At 48.3% G+C, this 24,510-nt stretch overlaps 1 protein-coding gene across 1 annotated transcript in view; it reads right to left on the bottom strand.

Annotated features, from left to right (window-relative positions):
• The window catches only part of LOC120986745 (carcinoembryonic antigen-related cell adhesion molecule 7-like), a 986,637-nt gene extending 962,536 nt beyond the window's left edge, over positions 1-24,101 (bottom strand). Inside the window, exons 1-4 of the mRNA XM_040415457.1 lie at positions 23,965-24,101; positions 23,480-23,833; positions 11,366-11,632; positions 4,860-5,009 (exon numbers count right to left, since the gene is read on the bottom strand). Of these exons, the coding sequence (XP_040271391.1) occupies positions 4,860-5,009; positions 11,366-11,632; positions 23,480-23,833; positions 23,965-23,986 (793 nt within the window). The 5' untranslated portion in view covers positions 23,987-24,101. The remainder of the gene's footprint in view (positions 1-4,859; positions 5,010-11,365; positions 11,633-23,479; positions 23,834-23,964) is intronic.
• Between the last annotated feature and the right edge of the window lie 409 nt (positions 24,102-24,510).

Genomic DNA, 24,510 nt, shown 5'->3' with positions numbered 1-24,510 from the left:
TGGGCAACTCGGCGGTGGTTGTGGAGACACTGCAGCATGTAATCGCTCATGTGTGCCAGGCTGCCCAGAGACAACGACAAGCTGTCCTCTGTGGGAGGTGTATCGTCTGTGTCCTCTGTATCCCCCCAGCCACGCTCCAGTGATGGCCATGAGCTGGTCTGGGTGCCACCCTGCTGTGAACATGGTTCCTCCTCCTCCACCTCCTCATCCTCCAGAACTGTGCCCTGGCTGGACAATTGTGTACCTTGGGTTTGTGGGTGCAGGAACCCACCCTCGGAGCCACTTGGGAATGACTGGCCGGAAACCCTATGAAATGATCCCTCTTCCTCCTCCTCCTCCTGTGCCACATCCTCTTCCATCATCGCCTGCAGCGTTTTTTCAAGGAGACCTAGAAGTGGGATAGTAACGCTGAGAACGGCGTTATCGGCACTGGCCATGTTGGTGGAGTACTCGAAACAGCACAACGAGGAACACAGGTCTCGCATGGAGGCCCAGTCATTGGTGGTGAAGTGGTGCTGTTCCGCAGAGCGTCTCACCCGTGCGTGCTGCAGCTGAAACTCCACTATGGCCTGCTGCTGCTCGCACAGTCTGTCCAGCATGTGCAAGGTGGAGTTCCACCTGGTGGGCACGTCGCATATGAGACGGTGAGCGAAACGGCCGAAGTTACGCTGCAGCGCTGACAGGCGAGCGGCAGGGTGAGAACGCCGGAAGCGCGCACAGACGGCCCGCACTTTATGCAGCAGCTCTGACATGTCGGGGTAATGTTTAAGGAATCTCTGCACCACCAAATTCAGCACATGCGCCAGGCAAGGGATGTGCGTCAGACCGGCTAGTCCCAGAGCTGCTACGAGATTTCGCCCATTATCGCACACCACCAGGCCGGGCTTGAGGCTGACTGGCACCAACCACTCGTCGGTCTGTTGTTCAAGGCCCGTCCACAGCTCCTGCGCGGTGTGGGGTTTGTCCCCCAAACAGATAAGTTTTAACACTGCCTGCTGTCGTTTCCCCCTGGCTGTGCTGAAGTTGGTGGTGAAGGGGTTACGCTGACCGGATGAGGAGCCGGTAGAGGATGAGGAAGCCGAGTAGGAGGAGGAAGCAACAGGAGGCAAACTGAAGCGCCCTGCAATCCTCGGTGGTGGAAGGACATGCGCCAAACTGCTCTCCGCCTCAGGCCCAGCCGCCACTGCATTTACCCAGTGTGCTGTTATGGAGATATAGCGGCCCTGACCGTGCTTACTGGTCCACGTATCCGTAGTCAGGTGCACCTTGCCACAGATGGCGTTGCGCAGTGCACACCTGATTTTGTCCCCCACTTGGTTGTGCAGGGAAGGGATGGCTCGCCTGGAAAAGTAGTGGCGGCTGGGCACGACGTACTGTGGGACAGCCACCGCCATAAGGCCTTTAAAACTCTCCGTCTCCACCAGACGGAATGACAGCATTTCAAAGGCCAGTAATTTAGAAATGCTGGCATTCAGGGCCAGGGATGGCGGGTGGGTAGGGGGTACTTCCTCTTCCTCTCCAGTGTTTGGGAGATGGAGAGCTGAACGCTTCCGTGTGACATTGTGGAGATGCTTGGTGACCCAGGTGGTGGTGTTGCCTGCAGATCCTCTGCGGGGTGGCAGGTGGCACTGTCACTCCAGAGGTGGATGAAGAGGCCACGACTGCAGCAGAAGAGGAAGCAGGAGGAGCCAGAGACCTTTCTTGGTTTTTGAGGTGTCTTCTGTAGTGGCCTCACGGACTAAGCGTGGGCACTACACGAGGGTCAATGGGGGTGTGCGTTATTTCCTTTCCCTTGGCACAGGAGTGTCATGTTCTAGTGTGCATATTTTATGTAAATTATAAAGTATTGTTGTTATATGTAATGTTTTTCCCTGTATTAGGTAGTATCAGGCCTAGTCTCTGCAGTTAGTCATCCCAGACGCTAGAGGGAGCTAGGGTAGCCCTAGTATAAGTATTCAGGCCCCAGACAGGGAAGGGAGTTGAAGGTCAGGAGTCTGCAAAGACAAGCTGGAAGGCACCAGTCAGGGCCTTCTCCTGACATACAACTAGACAGCCCAGGCTTCTAGTTATCACCAGGAGACTAGTAGAGGGATCCTAGTCTACCTCCAGATCCACAGAGCCATGGTTAGCTCAGAAGATCTATCCCAGGGGAAGAGGGTACCTCCTGGAAGCAACCCTGTAGTTTCCACAAAGTCCAGCAGAGCCAACATGTCCGTCTAATACCAGTAAGCTGAAGGGCAGAGAGACTAGAGGTATGGAGCAAGAATGAGCACCTAAGGAGGATTATTTACCAAGGATAAAAGCCTACAATAAGGTATCCGGGCCTTGGGATTAAAGCCAGACAGGAGTTCGAAAGGGACAGTGTACACTAATCTCCGTGGAGTCTGTACAGCCTGATTCTGCGCATGTGGATGTTTCCCCTCTGTGTATCTTGCCTAACCACCATATACCTGCCATAACTGTGTAACCTGCTTGGGAAGTGTACTTGACATGTGGAACTGAGTTGCCAGCTAACTGTACAAAGTGGAATTTACTACAGTAAAGTAAAGTTTGGTTCACCCTGCCACCTGTGTTCCATTCTTCTTAAGACCTTCCACCGGTGTGCCACCGTTACCGGCACTGGCGTCACGTACATCAAAAGGGACCTTGCCCCAGGCACATAAAACACCTGCAACACCCAGGGCACCTCAACTACCACCAGGCCTGGTCCCTAAAATCAGAGTGTGCCCCAGAGGACTTTTGTGCCAGCCTCTCCTTCACTGCAGTATGCTTGCCCAGGGGTTCCCATATATAGCTGTGAGTGACCCTCGCTTGCCACTGACCGTGACCTCACAATCGCACTACCCTGCAGGTCTGGCGTACCGCACTTCTCCACTGCAGCTCGTGCTTTGCACTTAGATGCCTGGTCATGCAGGTTGTGATCAGGTTGAGAACGTTTATGCTTCGCTTCAGGCTCTGATTGCACAGTGTGCAAACCACTCGTGTCTTCTCGTCAGCACATTGTCTGAAGAACTGCCACGCCAGGGAACTCCTTGGAGCTGGCTTTGGTGTGCTCGGTCCCTTGCTGCGGTGGGCAGTAGCAGGCGTACTGTCTAGAGGACGGCCGCTCCGCTTTTGCACCTCGCTCCCTCTTCTGCTGTGCTGGTGGCTCTGTGCGACCACCGCCTCCTCCTCCGAACTACATCGGTCACTCGCATGACCTTGATTCCATGTGGGGTCGAGGACCTCATCGTCCTCCACATCATCTTCCACCCAGTCTTCACCCCTGCCCTCCTTGTCGGTCTGCACACTGCAGAAAGCCCCAGCAGTTGGCACCTGTGTTCCGTCATCATCCGAGACGTGCTGCGATGGTCCTCCCATGTCCTCATCCTGAAAGATAAGTGGTTGGGCATCAGTGCACTCAATCTCTTCCACTTCTGGGGCAGGGCTAGGTGGATGGTCCTGGGAAACCCTGCTAACAGAGTCATCAAAAAGCAGAAGAGACTGCTGCATGACTTGGGGCTCAGACTGCTTGGCTGATGTGCAAGGGGGTGAGGTGAAAGATTGATGGACATCGGCTGCAGGTGCCAACTGTGGTCTTTCAGCAGGAGACTGGGTGGGAGACAATGTGAAGGAACTGGATCCACTGTCAGCCACCCAATCTACTATCTCCTGTACTTGTTCAGGCCTCACCATTCGTAGAGCCGCATTAGGCCCGACCAAATACCGCTGCAGGTTCTGTCGCCTACTCGCCCCTGAGGAAGTGGTTTCACTTGTGCGTGTAGCTGGCACAGATTGACCACGTCCTCTCCCTGCAACAGGAGCTCCACCAGCAGCACCACGACCGGGGCCACGTCCCTTATTTGACGCTCTCCTCATATTTCTCAAATTTAGGATCTTTCCCTAAATGGGTGTTTAAATAATAGTAGAATAGAACGACAGTATGTAGAGGGTGTATCTCACACGGCCTGAACCAGTGTAGGCCTGAAGTAAATATTGTTGCACCAAATGGCTGTATTTCACATTTCTGAATGTAACCCAAATGTATTAAGGGTGTATCTCACAATGACATCTGCAGCAAAGGCTGCGAACTACATTTTTGGAGCCCAAACGACTGTTTGTTTAACAACTGAATTTGACAGCAGTATATAAGCCTGGAATCTCACACGTGCTGATGCTGCAAGGCCTGAAAATAGTGTTTTTTGTCAGAAAAGTGTGTTTTTCAAACCCCAGAAAATGATGGGTGTATTTCTACCTTAAATTGCACACTGACTAATCCAGATGTTGTAGTTTGCCCCAAAAAAAATGGTGATTTGCAATGTCCCAAAAGCTCAGATGCTGTGCTGGTGCTATGAGCTTGCATAAAATGGCCGCCGCCTCCCACCTAACTAACAGAATTATAAAAGTTTGTATTTTTGGTCAATGGGCTCAGGGCAGGGTAAAACGATTGTGCCCTGCACCCACACAACTGTTTGTCTGTAGATCGCCGAGTTAGATTCTCTCCTAATCTCTCCCTCACAGCAGCCGCTGCAGCCTCTCCCTACACTGATCAGAGCAGAGTGACGTGCAGCGCTACGTGACTGCAGCTTATATAGAGGCTGGGTCACATGCTGCTCTGGCCAATCACAGCCATGCCATTAGTAGGCATGATGGCCTATTGGGGCAAGTAGTATGACGCTTGTTGATTGGCTGCCAAGAAAGCGCCGAACACTGAACCCAAACTTTTACTGAAATGTTCGGGTTCGAGTCCGGGGTCCCAAAATCCTAAAGTTCGGTACGCTTGGGTTCACTCAACCCTAATCACATTACATCTCTTGGAGAAGTCAATGCATGGATGCCTGATCTACATCTGGTTTTACGTATTGATGGGTTGCACTCACCTCTCGGCTCCTCTCCCTCAGGAGGCTTGCACCTTTTAAGGAAAAGAAGAAGAAGAAGAATTCCACCAACCAGAAGAATTCCCAGTAAAGTCCCAATGATGATTCCAGATAACTCTCCGGCACTGAGCTCTGAAGAGGATCCACAGATGCCTGGATTACAGAAGGAAGACACAAGAGAAGCAGCTACATATGATATCTACAAAAACATGTGAAGAAATGTGTGGATGGTGGATGAAACTTTAATCGTAAACCCCAATCCCACAACGATCGCAATTGTTACTAATCTAATCTGTTTAATCTGTATGTAGTGAGCTCCCTCTAGTGGTGGCTGTATAATCTGTATGTAGTGAGCTCCCCCTAGTGGTGACTGTATAGTCTGTATGTAGTGAGCTCCCTCTAGTGGTGGCTGTATAATCTGTATGTAGTGAGCTCCCTCTAGTGGTGGCTGTATAGTCTGTATGTAGTGAGCTCCCTCTAGTGGTGGCTGTATAATCTGTATGTAGTGAGCTCCCTCTAGTGGTGGCTGTATAATCTGTATGTAGTGAGCTCCCTCTAGTGGTGACTGTATAATCTGTATGTAGTGAGCTCCCTCTAGTGGTGGCTGTATAATCTGTATGTAGTGAGCTCCCTCTAGTGGTGGCTGTATAATCTGTATGCAGTGATCTCCCTCTAGTGGTGGCTGTATAATCTGTATGTAGTGAGCTCCCTCTAGTGGTGACTGTATAATCTGTATGTAGTGAGCTCCCTCTAGTGGTGGCTGTATAATCTGTATGTAGCGAGCTCCCTCTAGTGATGGCTGTATAATCTGTATGTAGTGAGCTCCCTCTAGTGGTGGCTGTATAATCTGTATGTAGTGAGCTCCCTCTAGTGGTGGCTGTATAATCTGTATGTAGTGAGCTCCCTCTAGTGGTGGCTGTATAATCTGTATGTAGTGAGCTCCGTCTAGTGGTGACTGTGTAATCTGTATGTAGTGAGCTCCCTCTAGTGGTGACTGTGTAATCTGTATGTAGTGAGCTCCCTCTAGTGGTGGCTATATCATCTGTATGTATTGAGCTCCTCCTATTGGTGGCTGTATCATCTTCATGTATTAAACTCCCCCTAGTGGTGACTGTATAATCTGTATGTAGTGCGCTCCCCCTAGTGGTGGCTGTATGATCTGTATGTAGTGAGCTCCCTCTAGTGGTGGCTGTATAATCTGTATGAAGTGAGCTCCCTCTAGTGGTGGCTGTATGATCTGTATGTAGTGAGATTCCTTATAGTGGTGACTGTATAATCTGTATGTAGTGACCTCCCTATATTGGTGGCTGTATAATCTGTATGTAGTGAGCTCCCTCTAGTGGTGGCTGTATGATCTGTATGAAGTGAGCGCCCCCTAGTGGTGGCTGTTTAATCTGTATGTAGTGAGCTCCCTCTAGTGGTGACTGTATGATCTGTGTGTAGTGAGCTCCCTCTAGTGGTGGCTGTATAATCTGTATGTAGTGAGCTCCCTCTAGTGGTGGCTGTTTAATCTGTATGAAGTGAGCGCCCCCTAGTGGTGGCTGTTTAATCTGTATGTAGTGAGCTCCCTCTAGTGGTGGCTGTATAATCTGTACATAGTGAGCTCCCTCTAGTGGTGTCTGTATAATCTGTATGTAGTGAGCTCCCTTTAGTGGTGTCTGTATAATCTGTCTGTAGTGAGCTCCCTTTAGTGGTGTCTGTATAATCTGTATGTAGTGAGCTCCCTCTAGTGGTGGCTGTATAATCTGTATGTAGTGAGCTCCCTCTAGTGGTGTCTGTATAATCTGTATGTAGTGAGCTCCCTCTAGTGGTGGCTGTATAATCTGTATGTAGTGAGCTCCCTCTAGTGGTGGCTGTATAATCTGTATGTAGTGAGCTCCCTCTAGTGGTGGCTGTATGATCTGTATGTATTGAGCTCCCTTTAGTGGTGACTGTATGATCTGTGTGTAGTGAGCTCCCTCTAGTGGTGGCTGTATGATCTGTATGTAGTGAGCTCCCTCTGGTGGTTGCTGTATAATCTGTATGTAGTGAGCTCCCTCTAGTGGTGGCTGTATACTCTGCATATAGTGAGCTCCCTCTAGTGGTGACTGTATGATCTGTGTGTAGTGAGCTCCCTCTAGTGGTGGCTGTATAATCTGTATGTAGTGAGCTACCTCTAGTGTTGGCTGTATAATCTGTATGTAGTGAGTTCCCTCTAGTGGAGGCTGTATAATCTGTATGTAGTGAGCTCCCTCTAGTGGTGGCTGTATAATCTGTATGTAGTGAGCTCCCTCTAGTGGTGATTGTATAAAATACAGTACAGACCAAAAGTTTGGACACACCTTCTCATTCAAAGAGTTTTCTTTATTTTCATGACTATGAAGTCATCAAAAGTATGAATTAACACATGTGGAATTATATACATAACAAACAAGTGTGAAACAACTGAAAATATGTCATATTCTAGGTTCTTCAAAGTAGCCACCTTTTGCTTTGATTACTGCTTTGCACACTCTTGGCATTCTCTTGATGAGCTTCAAGAGGTAGTCCCCTGAAATGGTCTTCCAACAGTCTTGAAGGAGTTCCCAGAGATGCTTAGCACTTGTTGGCCCTTTTGCCTTCACTCTGCGGTCCAGCTCACCCCAAACCATCTCGATTGGGTTCAGGTCCGGTGACTGTGGAGGCCAGGTCATCTGGCCCAGCACCCCATCACTCTCCTTCATGGTCAAATAGCCCTTACTTTCAAAGTTTTCCCAATTTTTCGGCTGACTGACTGACCTTCATTTCTTAAAGTAATGATGGCCACTCGTTTTTCTTTACTTAGCTGCTTTTTTCTTGCCATAATACAAATTCTAACAGTCTATTCAGTAGGACTATCAGCTGTGCATCCACCTGACTTCTCCTCAACGCAACTGATGGTCCCAACCCCATTTATAAGGCAAGAAATCCCACTTATTAAACCTGACAAGGCACACCTGTGAAGTGAAAACCATTTCAGGGGACTACCTCTTGAAGCTCATCAAGAGAATGCCAAGAGTGTGCAAAGCAGTAATCAAAGCAAAAGGTGGCTACCTTGAAGAACCTAGAATATGACATATTTTCAGTTGTTTCACACTTGTTTGTTATGTATATAATTCCACATGTGTTAATTCATAGTTTTGATGCCTTCATAGTCATGAAAATAAAGAAAACTCTTTGAATGAGAAGGTGTGTCCAAACTTTTGGTCTGTACTGTATATGTAGTGATCTCCCTCTAGTGGTGGCTGTATAATCATTATGTAGTGAGCTCCCTCTAGTGGTATCTGTATAATATGTATGTAGTGAGCTCCCTCTAGTGGTGTCTGTATAATCTGTATGTAGTGAGCTCCCTCTAGTGGTGGATGTATAATCTGTATGTAGTGAGCTCTCTCTAGTGGTGGCTGTATAATCTGTATGTAGTAAGCTCCCTCTAGTGGTGTCTGTATAATCTGTATGTAGTGAGCTCCCTCTAGTGGTGGCTGTATGATCTGTATGTAGTGAGCTCCCTCTAGTGGTGGCTGTATAATCTGTATGTAGTGAGCTCCCCCTAGTGGTGGCTGTATAATCTGTGTGTAGTGAGCTCCCTCTAGTGGTGGCTGTATAATCTGTATGTAATGAGCTCCCCCTAGTGTTGGCTGTATACTCATTATGTAGTGAGCTCCCTCTAGTGGTATCTGTATAATATGTATGTAGTGAGCTCCCTCTAGTGGTGGCTGTATAATCTGTATGTAGTGAGCTCCCCCTAGTGGTGACTGTATAATCTGTATGTAGTGAGCTCCCTTTAGTGGTGCCTGTATAATAAGTATGTAGTGAGCTCCCTCTAGTGGTGGCTGTATAATCTGTATGTAGTGAGCTCCCTCTAGTGGTGGCTGTATAATCTGTATATAGTGAGCTCCCTCTAGTAGTGGCTGTATAATCATTATGTAGTGAGCTCCCTCTAGTGGTATCTGTATAATATGTATGTAGTGAGCTCCCTCTAGTGGTGGCTGTATAATCTGTATGTAGTGAGCTCCCTCTAGTGGTGGCTGTATAATCTGTATGTAGTGAGCTCCCTCTAGTGGTGGCTGTATAATCTGTATGTAGTGAGCTCCCTCTAGTGGTGGCTGTATAATATGTATGTAGTGAGCTCCCTCTAGTGGTATCTGTATAATATGTATGTAGTGAGCTCCCTCTAGTGGTGGCTGTATAATCTGAATGTAGTGAGCTCCCCCTAGAGGTGGCTGTATAATCTGTATGTAGTGAGCTCCCCCTAGAGGTGGCTGTATAATATGTATGTAGTGAGCTCCCTCTAGTGGTGGCTGTATAATCTGTATGTAGTGAGCTCCCTCTAGTGGTGGCTGTATAATATGTATGTAGTGAGCTCCCTCTAGTGGTGGCTGTATAATCTGAATGTAGTGAGCTCCCCCTAGAGGTGGCTGTATAATCTGTATGTAGTGAGCTCCCCCTAGAGTTGGCTGTATAATATGTATGTAGTGAGCTCCCTCTAGTGGTGGCTGTATAATCTGTATGTAGTGAGCTCCCCCCAGTGGTGACTGTATAATCTGTATGTAGTGAGCTCCCCTCAGTGGTGACTGTATAATCTGTATGTAGTGAGCTCCCTCTAGTGGTGACTGTATAATCTGTATGTAGTGAGGTCCCTCTAGTGGTGGCTGTATAATCTGTATGTAGTGAGCTCCCCCCAGTGGTGACTGTATAATCTGTATGTAGTGAGCTCCCTCTAGTGGTGACTGTATAATCTGTATGTAGTGAGGTCCCTCTAGTGGTGGCTGTATAATCTGTATGTAGTGAGCTCCCCCCAGTGGTGACTGTATAATCTGTATGTAGTGAGCTCCCTCTAGTGGTGGCTGTATAATCTGTATGTAGTGAGCTCCCCCTAGTGGTGGCTGTATAATCTGTATGTAGTGAGCTCCCCCTAGTGGTGGCTGTATAATCTGTATGTAGTGAGCTCCCTCTAGTGGTGTCTGTATAATCTGTATGTAGTGAGCTCCCTCTAGTGGTGACTGTATAATCTGTATGTAGTGAGCTCCCTCTAGTGGTGGCTGTATAATCTGTATGTAGTGAGCTCCCTCTAGTGGTGACTGTATAATCTGTATGTAGTGAGCTCCCCCTAGTGGTGGCTGTATAATCTGTATGTAGTGAGCTCCCCCTAGTGGTGGCTGTATAATCTGTATGTAGTGAGCTCCCCCCAGTGGTGACTGTATAATCTGTATGTAGTGAGCTCCCCCTAGTGGTGGCTGTATAATCTGTATGTAGTGAGCTCCCTCTAGTGGTGGCTGTATAATCTGTATGTAGTGAGCTCCCTCTAGTGGTGACTGTATAATCTGTATGTAGTGAGCTCCCCCTAGTGGTGGCTGTATAATCTGTATGTAGTGAGCTCCCCCTAGTGGTGGCTGTATAATCTGTATGTAGTGAGCTCCCCCCAGTGGTGACTGTATAATCTGTATGTAGTGAGCTCCCCCTAGTGGTGGCTGTATAATCTGTATGTAGTGAGCTCCCCCAGTGGTGACTGTATAATCTGTATGTAGTGAGCTCCCCCCAGTGGTGACTGTATAATCTGTATGTAGTGAGCTCCCCCTAGTGGTGGCTGTATAATCTGTATGTAGTGAGCTGCAGAATTTCAAAGTTTAACTCTCTGTGTCTATGAAACATTATGGGTTTTGGAGAGAATATGCCCAAGTTTAGAAATAATCATGAAAAGGAATCTGCCAATAATTTAGGATTTATTGAAAGAAATAAAAATACGCCCCATTTAATATAATGCTCCATTAACCATCTCCTGGCAGTTTATGCTGCTCCCCTCTGCTGGATGGTCTTTGCGTGGCCCCAGCTGGCACTCCCAATAAAGGGCCCTCTATTGATATTACTGTTTAATGTGGCATCCTACGTGGAGTAGTGTGTGCAGTGTTTATGGGGGTCCTCTGCTAGCTGTGTTATCATTGGGGCACGTCTTGCTATTTCTGTGCCTTACAGTACCATTTCAGCAGTATGGCAGTAATAATTATGGGCTCTATGTGGTGGCATTAGTTCGGCTGTGTTCACATTGTAGTTATTGATTTCTGCTGTTTTGCTCAGTCTCCACCGTAGAAGCAGAACGTCGAAAATGATGGAAGCTGCAGATCAGCAAATATGACTGACAGAACTTGTGCCCCTTATAATGGGGTGTCCTGTATCTCGCCCAACCTTTTCCATGGAATCAGTGGGGGAGACAGAGACGTGGAGTACGCATTATGTGCACAGCGTGGCAGCATTATGTACACTGTATTACGACATTATTACTTCTATTTGTATGGACCATCCACACAACATACATGTGAAGTCATGGGTACACCTCTGATTATCGGTACTGTGATGATGACAGAGGAGTAACTTGGGTCTGCCACCCATTACTTGTCTTTCTACATGGCCGAGGGGCTTTGGGCCCCTTTTTAGCTACCACACCCCGCGAGCTGCCCCTGCACCCCCGTTAGCTACATCCCCGGATGATGGTACTGATTCTGGCCATTGTTACTCACAGTAGACATTCAGCGTGTAGACGTCGCTGGTCCTCCTGCTCACAAGGTTCTCAGCCTCGCACCAGTACAGTCCTGCATCCAAAGGCTTGATGGTGGGGAACGTGATGGTTCTGTTATTAGAAGACGTGATCACTCCAGGAGGAAACATCTTCCCGCTTCTCCCCCAATGGATCTTCTCAGAATTCATCGTGTCACATGTCAGGCTAATTGTATCATTGGCAATTGGATAGAGCGAGGACGTTCTGATTACGGGTTTAAAAACTAATGCTGAAAGAAAGAGGGAAGTACATGGATGAAAGACACCAGACCCTACCAAGTGCCCCTACTACCCCCATCTTCTCATGACTAACGCTGCACAAAAGGGTAAAGACAGATGTCCCAAGACCATGCAGAGACCATGATACTTGTAAGGCTACTTCCACACTTGCAGCAGGTCCAGGAGACAATGCTGGGAATCGGCTGGACAAAACCGCTGCGATTGCTAGCATATTTCCCGAGTAGCCGCTGGGTCTCTGCCGGACTAGATTATAACCAATAGGGTATGGCGAGAAGGTGGTAGTGTCTGGCAATGCCGGATTCGGAGAACTCTGCCGTGGATGTGAAACTAGCCTAAGGATGCTGCTCGGTACGGATCTGCTAATTAGCTACTCAGATAAATAACTGCGCCACTAATCGGTACACCAAGTACCATATGCTCCACGTGTGGTCCTACTCAGAAACTTCCTGCAGAAGTGGCAGCTGCAAATACAGTGAAGGAGGTTAAGCATGCATGGGATAGGCATAAGGCCATCCTTTATATAAGATAGGGCCGGGGGCTATCCATAGTATTCAGTATATTGGGCAGACTAGATGGGCCAAATGGTTCTTATCTGCCGACACATTCTAGGTTTCTATGTTTCTAACTAAACACCACTAAGCCTCCTATCAATATTAATAACAAATAGCTTTATCAAAGTCTCATTAAAACATATGATAATAATTCACAATATACACAGGAGGTCGCCACCAGCAACGTCGGTCAGTTTATATATAGAAGATATTTGCTATTAAGGACAGATACAACTTCTCTTTTCTGACTTTCACTTAAATGATGTAAGGGGGTAATAAAATCTGCAAAAATACACAATGAAATACAGGTGGCCAAAGAAAGGAAGAGCAACCCCAAAACATTCTTCAAATACATAAATGCAAAAATACCAAGGTCAGAACATGTAGGACCCCTAAATGATGGTAACGGGGTGTTGGTCACTAGGGATCTATAACAGCGGCTGCAGTACGCCTCGGTTCCCCCGCTTACCGCAGTGGACCTGGGCGCCGTGCTCAGCGATGATTCTTCTGTCCTGGACTCTGTTGCCTGTACGTGCTGAGGATTCCGCTCCACGGGTTCCATTCAGCCCTGGCCACAGCATGCTTGTTGCTGGTGTCTGGTTTCACTGCCCTGGGGGTGGCACGCATCACTCTCTGGGCTGCAGGGGTTGGGTCATGTGACCTCACTGACCAACCCGAGCTCTCCTGCAGGTATTTAAGTGGCTCAGCCCTCTTCCCAGATGCCTCAGTGTCAAGGTCCTCGTGTGCTCCTGATTTACGCTTCATTCCTAGACTCTGCTTCTCGTCTGTTCCCTGCTTGCTTGCATTGACTCTCCTGTTGCCGACCCGATTTGCCTGACCTGTACCTATGCCACCTGCCCTGACCTTTTGCTTGTCTGACTACACCTCTGCTTCATCCTCGATCCTACACTGTTGCTCCTGGTAATGACCACACCTGCCTGACTACGCAGTACTGCTGGTACTCAGGTATCTCCTGGTCCACCCAGACCAGCTGTATCCGACTCGGTGACTGCTCTGGAGTAGCTCCTGGCAACTACCCTAACAGCTCAAGTCTATCCTCACCATCTGAGGCTCCAGTGCAAACCAGGTAGTTGCTTAGACACGCCCCTCCAGAGTATAGCCAGTCAGGGGCACATCCGCTGATCCGTGACAGGATCGAGAGAAGGCAGAGCTACTAAATGGGGTTTTTAGCTCTATATATACCAGGGTGGATAAAAATCAATGATTTAAAAAAAAAAAAAATCTGATTTCTTTTATTTAAATCAGATTTTTTTTAATTTAAAATCGGATTTTTTTTTTAATATAAAATGCTTTTTGAGGAAAATATATTACCATCCAAAGGTTATTCCATCATGAAATGAAGATTCATTTTATAATTATGTAGAATAAGGCTGTATTTGTTTAATCTTTTTGGTAAATAAACTCCATGAATCCATTCACAATGTCATGCTCTTTCAGAGGTTTTTGTAAGATTATTGGGCAGTTTCCCTGCCTACAAGATATTATCACAAATGCTTGGTTTACTTTTGCAGTTCTCAAAACTGAATTTGACTCAGCAGAGATCACAGGCCTCTGGACAGAGGGGAGGCTGTGGATGTAGTGAGGTGAGTAGTAGCCTGGACAGAGGGGCGGCTGTGGATGTAGTGAGGTGAGTAGTAGCCTGGACAGAAGGGCGGCTGTGGATGTAGTGAGGTGAGTAGTAGCCTGGACAGAGGGGCGGCTGTGGATGTAGTGAGGTGAGTAGTAGCCTGGACAGAGGGGCGGCTGTGGATGTAGTGAGGTGAGTAGTAGCCTGGACAGAGGGGCGGCTGTGGATGTAGTGAGGTCAGTAGAAGCCTGGACAGAGGGGCGGCTGTGGATGTAGTGAGGTGAGTAGTAGCCTGGACAGAGGGGCGGCTGTGGATGTAGTGAGGTCAGTAGAAGCCTGGACAGAGGGGCGGCTCTGGATGTAGTGAGGTGAGTAGTAGCCTGGACAGAGGGGCGGCTGTGGATGTAGTGAGGTGAGTAGTAGCCTGGACAGAGGGGCGGCTGTGGATGTAGTGAGGTGAGTAGTAGCCTGGACAGAGGGGCGGCTGTGGATGTAGTGAGGTCAGTAGAAGCCTGGACAGAGGGGCGGCTGTGGATGTAGTGAGGTGAGTAGTAGCCTGGACAGAGGGGCGGCTGTGGATGTAGTGAGGTCAGTAGAAGCCTGGACAGAGGGGCGGCTCTGGATGTAGTGAGGTGAGTAGTAGCCTGGACAGAGGGGCGGCTGTGGATGTAGTGAGGTGAGTAGTAGCCTGGACAGAGGGGCGGCTGTGGATGTAGTGAGGTGAGTAGTAGCCTGGACAGAGGGGCGGCTGTGGATGTAGTGAGGTAAGTAGAAGCCTGGACAGAGGGGCGGCTGTGGATATAGTGCGGTGAGTAGAAGCCTGGACAGAGGGGCGGCTCTGGATGTAGTGAGGTGAGTAGTAGCCTGGACAGAGGGGCGGCTGTGGATGTAGTGAGGTGAGTAGTAGCCTGGACAGAGGGGCGGCTGTGAATGTAGTGAGGTGAGTAGTAGCCTGGACAGAGGGGCGGCTGTGGATGTAGTGAGGTGAGTAGAAGCCTGGACAGAGGGGCGGCTGTGGATGTAGTGAGGTGAGTAGTAGCCTGGACAGAGGGGCGGCTGTGAATGTAGTGAGGTGAGTAGTAGCCTGGACAGAGGGGCGGCTGTGGATGTAGTGAGGTGAGTAGTAGCCTGGACAGAGGGGCGGCTGTGGATGTAGTGAGGTAAGTAGAAGCCTGGACAGAGGGGCAGCTGTGGATATAGTGCGGTGAGTAGAAGCCTGGACAGAGGGGCAGCTGTGGATATAGTGCGGTGAGTAGAAGCCTGGACAGAGGGGCGGCTGTGGATGTAGTGAGGTGAGTAGTAGCCTGGACAGAGGGGTGGCTGTGGATGTAGTGAGGTGAGTAGTAGCCTGGACAGAGGGGCGGCTGTGAATGTAGTGAGGTGAGTAGAAGCCTGGACAGAGGGGTGGCTGTGGATGTAGTGAGGTGAGTAGTAGCCTGGACAGAGGGGTGACTGGATGTAGTGAGGTGAGTAGTAGCCTGGACAGAGGGGCGGCTGTGGATGTAGTGAGGTCAGTAGAAGCCTGGACAGAGGGGCAGCTGTGGATATAGTGCGGTGAGTAGAAGCCTGGACAGAGGGGCAGCTGTGGATATAGTGCGGTGAGTAAAAGCCTGGACAGAGGGGCGGCTGTGGATGTAGTTAGGTGAGTAGTAGCCTGGACAGAGGGGTGGCTGTGGATGTAGTGAGGTGAGTAGTAGCCTGGACAGAGGGGCGGCTGTGTATGTAGTGAGGTGAGTAGATGCCTGGACAGAGGGGTGGCTGTGGATGTAGTGAGGTGAGTAGTAGCCTGGACAGAGGGGCGGCTGTGAATGTAGTGAGGTGAGTAGTAGCCTGGACAGAGGGGCGGCTCTGGATGTAGTGAGGCGAGTTGTAGCCTGGACAGAGGGGCAGCTGTGGATACAGTGCGGTCAGTAGAAGCCTGGACAGAGGGGCGGCTGTGGATGTAGTGAGGTGAGTAGAAGCCTGGACAGAGGGGCGGCTGTGGATGTAGTGCGGTGAGTAGAAGCCTGGACAGAGGGGCGGCTGTGGATATAGTGAGGTGAGTAGAAGCCTGGAGAGAGGGGCGGCTGTGGATGTAGTGAGGTGAGTAGAAGCCTGGACAGAGGGGCGGCTGTGGATATAGTGAGGTAAGTAGTAGCCTGGACAGAGGGGCAGCTGTGGATGTAGTGAGGTAAGTAGAAGCCTGGACAGAGGGGCGGCTGTGGATGTAGTGAGGTAAGTAGTAGCCTGGACAGAGGGGCGGCTGTGGATGTAGTGAGGTGAGTAGAAGCCTGGACAGAGGGGCGGCTGTGGATATAGTGAGGTAAGTAGTAGCCTGGACAGAGGGGCAGCTGTGGATGTAGTGAGGTAAGTAGAAGCCTGGACAGAGGGGCGGCTGTGGATGTAGTGAGGTAAGTAGTAGCCTGGACAGAGGGGCGGCTGTGGATATAGTGCGGTGAGTAGAAGCCTGGACAGAGGGGCGGCTGTGGATATAGTGCGGTGAGTAGAAGCCTGGACAGAGGGGCGGCTGTGGATGTAGTGAGGTAAGTAGTAGCCTGGACAGAGGGGCGGCTGTGGATGTAGTGAGGTGAGTAGAAGCCTGGACAGAGGGGCGGCTGTGGATATAGTGAGGTAAGTAGTAGCCTGGACAGAGGGGCAGCTGTGGATGTAGTGAGGTAAGTAGAAGCCTGGACAGAGGGGCGGCTGTGGATGTAGTGAGGTAAGTAGTAGCCTGGACAGAGGGGCGGCTGTGGATATAGTGCGGTGAGTAGAAGCCTGGACAGAGGGGCGGCTGTGGATATAGTGCGGTGAGTAGAAGCCTGGACAGAGGGGCGGCTGTGGATGTAGTGAGGTGAGTAGTAGCCTGGACAGAGGGACGGCTGTGGATGTAGTGAGGTGAGTAGAAGCCTGGACAGAGGGGCGGCTGTGGATGTAGTGAGGTGAGTAGTAGCCTGGACAGAGGGGCGGCTGTGGATGTAGTGAGGTGAGTAGAAGCCTGGACAGAGGGGCGGCTGTGGATGTAGTGAGGTGAGTAGAAGCCTGGACAGAGGGGCGGCTCTGGATGTATTGTGTTTTTGGATTTTGCAAAGGTGTTTGATACTGTCCTACACGGACGACTAATGGGTAAATTGAGGAATATTGGTTTAGAAAAGTGGCTTCACGATCGTATCCAAAGAGTTGTGGTCAATGATTCCTACTCTGAATGGTCCCCGGTTATAAGTGGTGACCCCAAGGTTCTGTGCTGGGTCCGCTATTATTTGCCTTATTCATTAATGACATAGAGGATGGGAGTAGTAGTGCAGTTTCTATTTTTGCAGATGACACCAATCCTTGTAATACGGTCCAGTCTATGGAAGATGTTAATAAGTTACAAGCTGTTTGGGCCTCCACTTGGCAAATGAGGTTCAGTATAGATAAATGTAAAGTTCTGCACCTGGGGGCTAATAATCTGCATGCAGCATATGTCCTGGGGGAGTAACACTGGGAGAGTCGCTGTCTGAGAAGAATATGGGTGTATTAGTAGATCATAGACTAAATACCAATATGCAATGCCAGTCAGCTGTCTCTAAGGCCAACAGAATTTTGTCTTGTATTAAACGTGGCATGGACTCGTGGACAGGGATGTAATATTGCCACTATACAAAGCGTTGGTGCAGCCTCACCTGGAAAACGCGGTTCGGCTCTGGGCACCAGTCCATAAAAAGGACACCCTGGAGTTAGAAAAAGTACAGAGGAGAGCGACTAACCTCATAAAGGACTAAAACAAGCAAGTGGAAGTAATGTATCAAAATATCATTTATTATAAAATATAAAGTATGGGGAAAAAACAGGATGGTATACAGTATACAGAAAAGCAAAGGGCCTTGCGACACCAAATCATCCACCTATCAACCTATGCATGATAAAACACAGGGTAGTAAAGCCAATAAACCGGGGCATGTTTTGATATCATCTATACTATTGTATTGTTCACTTCTAATTTTGAATATCCGATCTATTTTTGATCCATATTGATCATGTTTGATTATATGTATATCACTGTATCGATCACATATTCATCATATATGCAATTATATTATTTTATTATGTATGATCTATTTCTGATTCACATGGATCATCTTCTGATTATGTTTATATCATTGTATTGTTTATTTTTAATCATAAATACACAATTTATTTCTTCATATTGATCACATATCAACTATATATGTATTTTTTATAATATTTTTCTTTTCACCACATATATCTTTTATCACTTATATATGGTACTCTGGTCCTATTTATTATGGTTCCTTTGTATATCTTTCTTCACTCACCTGATGTTCCACCGCGTGGGTTGGCTACGCGATTTTATATCCTTATATATTCACATGGATGGATTCTCTCCATATACATTTTTTTATATATATTTATATTTTTTATTTATATTTATGTTTTTCCACTTTCTGGAGATGTGGGCGTTTTTCGTTGGTTTTTAGATATTGTGGATTACATGGGACCCAATATAGATATTTCCCTTACACATAGGTCATATGACCCACGCGACTGCGTCTATTTCCAGTTCTTGATTCATCTATCAGGAGTTGCGGGTCACCTGCGTTCCACTGGGCCGCGGATCACGCATGCGCTGCACGGTGCCATCTCGACGTGCTCTGTGACGTCTGTAAGAGCCGCGCATGCGCGGTGCGCAGACATAGACGCGCTGAGAGATGGCTCCGTGGATCATGGAGTTTTCCGCGCCCGTTTGAGTGGACCGCAGGTGGCTCGAATCCAGGTAATACCTCCCTATCCTCCCACCCCCATCTAGCCTATATATACCCTGCTTGCATATCATTTAGTACCTCCTGACGAAGCCGCTGAGGTGAAACGCGCGTCGAGGTCTCGCGCTCAGGGTCTGGTATCCATCATATTCACCATGTCTTCAGGTACGTCCTGTGTTTAGTACAGCCTGGCATCCCCATATGGCACTTCTGTATACATCCATAGTGGGTCCCGAACATTCAGGTTTATTTTTGCTACTTCTTTGAGATCCTGATACTGACTCCAATTGAGGGTTCATTGTTATACTGGTCAGTTTTGTTGCCTATGTATTTTGGGATGTGTGGGATAGCTCATGGTCAACCAGGTACGATCTTTTGTACCTACTGCACATAGCCCCATTGTGGCGGTTATCTTGTGTTACGCAATACCGGTTGTCCCAGAGCTAATGCCCCGGTTTATTGGCTTTACTACCCTGTGTTTTATCATGCATAGGTTGATAGGTGGATGATTTGGTGTCGCAAGGCCCTTTGCTTTTCTGTATACTGTATACCATCCTGTTTTTTCCCCATACTTTATATTTTATAATAAATGATATTTTGATACATTACTTCCACTTGCTTGTTTTAGTCTATTTTGGATACTGTACAAGTGGTAATTGTAGCTGTCTAGGTTGACAGAGAGGTCTTTTTGTAGGTTTAATAACCTCATAAAGGGCCTGGAAGATCTCATCTCTGAGCAAAGATAAAAAAAACGGAATTTGTTTAGCCTTGAAAAAAGACGTCTAAGGGGGGACATGATTAACAGACAGTATTTTGATTACTTTTAAAAAGCAATGCACTATCCCTATAGTTGTCACGCTTCTGTGTGGGAGCATAGGAGGGAAGGGGGAAACAGGGAATCAGGCCTGAGAACTAGGGAAGGAAAATGGACACCTCCTAGTGAAAAATCTAACTAAAATCCTGACTGACTACCAGTATGAACAGACCCCAGAGGTAGGTGAGTTCATACGCAGGAATACCTAGAGTCCTATCAAGCCCTGGAGGACCCTGGTACTAATGGTAAGGACGAGACTACCTGTTCCTCCAAAAGGAAGGACGAACAGGAGTCTACTTCAGGCCTAATACAAACAATAGAGAAATGCAACACACAGAACCCATACAAAATACAAAAGGGAAAGGAAAGACTTAAATTCAAAGGGGCAATGGAAGCACCAGGAACTCAGCCGATATCCACCCACAAACAATCCACAGGCACAGAAGGTATAAACCACACAGCATAACTCGGAGAAGCAACTATAAATAGAGAAGGTTAAATGACCCTAATAGCCACACCTGGGGGAAGAAGGGGAGGCAAGCACCAGAAACAACACAGACATCATTTGATACAAACGGAAAACATGTCAGATCAAACCACGCATTGCCAGTCTCACCGATCTGCTGCCACCTGTCGCGGTTCTAACATTGACCAGTAGGCTGTGCCAGGGAGGGGCAGCCTGCTGGAAATTACTCAAGGCTGGTCTGGGGCCTACATCAGACCCCAGCCAGCCTTCACACACATCGGCACCCCACGATCGCATTTACGGGGTGCCGATGGGAGACAGAGGGAGTCCGCTCCCTCTGTCACCGCTTTACATGCGGCGTGCGCCATTGCCTGTCTGGGCTGTTAGGGCAGGGCCGCGGCTCTCATGTGAGAACTGGGTCCCCGCTCCACCGTAAAAAAACGGCAGCCCAGCCTAAGGCCCATTAGTGACCACCGTAAAAACATATATTGGTGGTTACTAAGGGGTTAACCTGTACAAATGTATAAACGGACCATACAAAAAATATCGAGAGAAGCTATTCTCAAAAAACAAGGGGCCGCTCCCTGCACCTGAAGAAAAAAGATGCAGTCTTAAGAGGCGATCAACATTCTTTACAGTAAGAGCGGTGAATCTCTGGAATAGCCGCAGGAGCCGCTCACAGCAAATACAGGAGCCGCTTCAGATGACGTCTAGATGACTTCTTCAAAATAATATTGAGGCTTATGATATAGAAATAGAAAAACAGCCCCTTCCCTTTGGCCCAACCCCCTTTTAAAAAGAAAGATGGACATTGATCCAGGGATCGATACAACAGGATTACAGGTTGGACTTGATGGACTTTTGCCTTTTCCAACCTTAACAACTATGTAACTATGTAATTATGTAACTATGTAACTATGTAATTATGTAACTATGTAATTATGTAACTATGTAATTATGTAACTATGTAATTATGTAACTATGTAATTATGTAACTATGTAATTATGTAACTATGTAACACTTCTGGTTTTGGCTTCCAAAACTGCACCAGGAAACCTCAATGTATTGCCATACAAATACAGCAGCCAGGACATGCCACAGAGGAAGCCCCATGTTCTGCACCTACTGTATGCTTTTAGTTATTTATGTGAGCTAAGGCTGGTCCTACAGAAGAGGTTTCTATCTCACCTGATGTCCTCATAGACATGCACTTTTGGCTTGGCTGTGAGTCTGTGCATTCTCAATAGGAACAGTGGAGAATGTGACTGCTTTGTGTCCCATCTAGACACCTCTCTTCTGATCCAGACTCCTCTGCCCCCTCTAGATATCTCTCTCCTCCTCCAAACTCCTCTGTCCCCTCTAGATATCTCTCTCCTCCTCTAGACTCCTCTGCCCTCTCTTGAAGTCAGTCTCCCCTCTTCAGGATTCCTCTGTCCCATCTAGACACCTCTCTTCTGCTCCAGACTCCTCTGTCCCCTTTAGACACTTCTCTTCTCCTCCAGAGTCTTTTGTCCCCCGTCTAGATACCGCTCTCCTCCACCAGACTCCTCTGTCCACTCTTGATGTCACTTTCTCCTCTTCAGACTCCTCTGTCCCCTCTACACACCTGTTTCCTCCTCCAGACTCCTCTGTCCCCTCTTGACATCACTCTCTTGTCTTCAGACTCCTCTGCCCCTCTACACACCTCTCTTCTGTTCCAGACTCCTCTGTCCCCTTTAGACACTTCTCCTCTCCTCCAGATTCCTCTGTCCCATCTAGATACCTCTCTCCTTCACCAGACTCCTCTGTCCACTCTTGATGTCACTTTCTCCTCTTCAGGACTCTTCTGTCCCATATAGACACCTCTCTTCTCCTTCAGACTCCTTTGTCCCCTCTACACACCTGTCTCCTCCTCCAGACTCCTCTGTTCCCTCTTGACATCACTCTCTCCTCTTCAGGACTCCTCTGTCTCCTCTAGACACCTCTCTTCTGTTCCAGACTCCTCTGTTCCCTCTTGACATCACTCTCTCCTCTTCAGGACTCCTCTGTCCCCTCTAGACACCTATCTCCTCCTTCAGACTCTTCTCTCTCCTCTTGACATCACTCTCTGCTCTTCAGGACTCCTCTCTGCCTCCTCTAGACACCTCTCTTCTGTTCCAGACTCCTCTGTTCCCCCTTGACATCACTCTCTGCTCTGCAGGACTCCTCTGTCTCCTCTAGACACCTCTCTCCTCCTTCAGACTCTTCTCTCCCCTCTTGACATCACTCTCTGCTCTTCAGGACTCCTCTGTCTCCTCTCGACACCTCTCTCCTCCTCCAGACTCCTCTGTCCCCTCTTGACATCACTCTCTGCTCTTCAGGACTCCTCTGTCTCCTCTAGACACCTCTCTCCTCCCTCAGACTCCTCTGTCCCCTCTTGACATCACTCTCTGCTCTTCAGGACTCATCTGTCTCCTCTAGACACCTCTCTCCTCTTGACATCACTCTCTGCTCTTCAGGACTCCTCCGTCTTCTCTAGACAAATCTCTCCTCCTCCATACTCCTTTCTCCCCCCTCCCCCTTGGCATGTTGCTCCTCCACTAGACTCCTCTCTTCTCCTCCAGTCTCCTCTGCCTTCTCTTCATACCCCTCTTCTCCTTTAGATTGTCTGCCACTTCTGCTCCCTCTAGACTCTTCTGGTGATGACTTATCTATATCTACTCAAGAAAAAGGATTTTGAACGGTGAAATCAAACTGCCTGATCCTTTTCTTCCTGTAAATGTGCTGCTGGGGGAGAGTTGGGAGGCCCCCCATGAACATTAGGTGATAGAATGGAACCTTCCATTCCATTCTAATCCCCCTCCCCCCCCCCCCCCCGGCTAGTCCCACTTCCTGCAGGAAGGGTGAGGACCAGTTTCCAGTTAGTCTAGCTTACCTCAGCTAGGGGAAGGGTGTGCAGGGGCATGTCTCTGCTGGGAAAAGGCCCACGCCAGCCAGAGCACCCTCAGCTCTGCTGGTCATGGAGGCCAAAGCTTAAAGCCTCAGGCCAGGAGGAAAGATCCCTGGCATAACCATAAGTCAGACCAAAGAGAGAAGTGCAGCATATAGAAGTAACAGTATATGAAGCAAGCCTGTCAGTACAGCAGAGAGAGAGAAAAAGCAAGCAGAGTTATTGAAGAAGCCTGCCAGTTTAATACTAAAGCCTGCTGTGACAAAGACAAAGCTTGAAGACTGTTTCTGATGAACGTTTATTCAAGTAAAGCTGCTGTTCAGCTACATACAAGGTCTGGACTCAATCTTTCTTTCAAATCCCTCAATTATTCCCCCCATTTATTGCTTCGGAGCCAAAGCCTGGGGTCCAGCGGTATCCAGGTAGGAGCACCGTGACACACATAAAGATACATTTTAGGCCACACTATAGCACTTGGCATTCCGATACCTGGGTCACGTTATAGAGGGCCCTAAGTTGAGGCACCTGTCGCACATGTACGGCCTGTTTAAGGTTAGTCACATTTCCCCATGAATTTATGATTGATATTTCTATTTCACTGGCAAAGAAACATCATCAAACATGGAGAGATGACAACTCCAAGTGTCGGGGGAAAGTGAAGAAGCATTGGGTCCATCTGGTCCAATAATGTAGATGGCACTCTGATGTTTTCGATGAGGTCTCCCCTTTATATACCTTTGTGCTAATAGTGCAGACACAATCATACTCACCGTACGCAAGGAGCTGAACGGCGCTGCGCTCTTGGCCATTGGAGGTCACTACTTGTACGATGTAGTTACCTTGGTCTTCAGTATAAAGATTCGAAATCCCCAATGAAGCATTTGGAAAGGCACTGAATCGTGGAGCATATAGAGGCCCGGCCGTCTCTGATGGGTCATTTCTAGTATTGTAAGCCAGGATTTGATTCTGTGACCTAGCGCGTTCTCCTCTGAACCAGGAGAAACTCCAGACTGAGCCGCTGAGCTGAGTAACGCTTAGAAGAACGGAGTGATTGACCATGGGACGAGGAGGGATCATCTCAATGTTCACGCCATTAGTCAGAGTCATCCAAAGACAGAAGACACCTGAAGGAAGGAAATTATAAGTGTCACAGTCCGGAGTCTCACAACACCCCAAGGTTTGGTGATCCGGCACTTCTCTGGATCCAGCCCAGGATAGGACCAAATACATGGGGAGCATGAAGCCCCTTCATTACCTGCTAAAGTGAAGCCCCTCATGTCAGGCTGGTGTCAGTCTCCTGCAGATAAAGCCATCGCACTCAGGTCCATCCTCTATTGAAAGCCCATGCGCTAATGTTTAACCACACAGCCCTGTCACACAATCTCACTCCCAGGTGACCATAAGGGAGGGGGGGGGGGGGATTCTGGAAAAAAAACCTTCAGTTTAACAATCAAAGTTTATGTGCATTAGGGAAGTGCATGAATGGCTGTTCCCGAATACCAGCTGTAGGAGCAGAGTGAGAGGATCTGGAACCCCGTCAATTGGTCAAAGAGCAGCTCCATTTCTGGAGGACTCAGCCCAACCATGTATTGTGTGGCTGCCCATTTTGCAATATGGACACCATGTAATACCACGTTTCTCCTGCAGTGTCCACTGTGGCAGAAATATGGGCAAAAATAGCTGATTTCTGGGTTTTCAGCCGGCAGTCAGTAAGTAGCTGGGAACTGATTCGACTTGTATTCATTAATTAACAGTCTCCAAGCTACCGAGAGTAAAGGCGGATTTACAGGAGCCAATAGGG

The sequence above is a fragment of the Bufo bufo genome, chromosome 1 (assembly GCF_905171765.1).
Source record: "Bufo bufo chromosome 1, aBufBuf1.1, whole genome shotgun sequence".
NCBI classification, from domain to species: Eukaryota; Metazoa; Chordata; class Amphibia; order Anura; family Bufonidae; genus Bufo; species Bufo bufo.
This window is presented reverse-complemented; position numbering and strand designations above follow the sequence as displayed.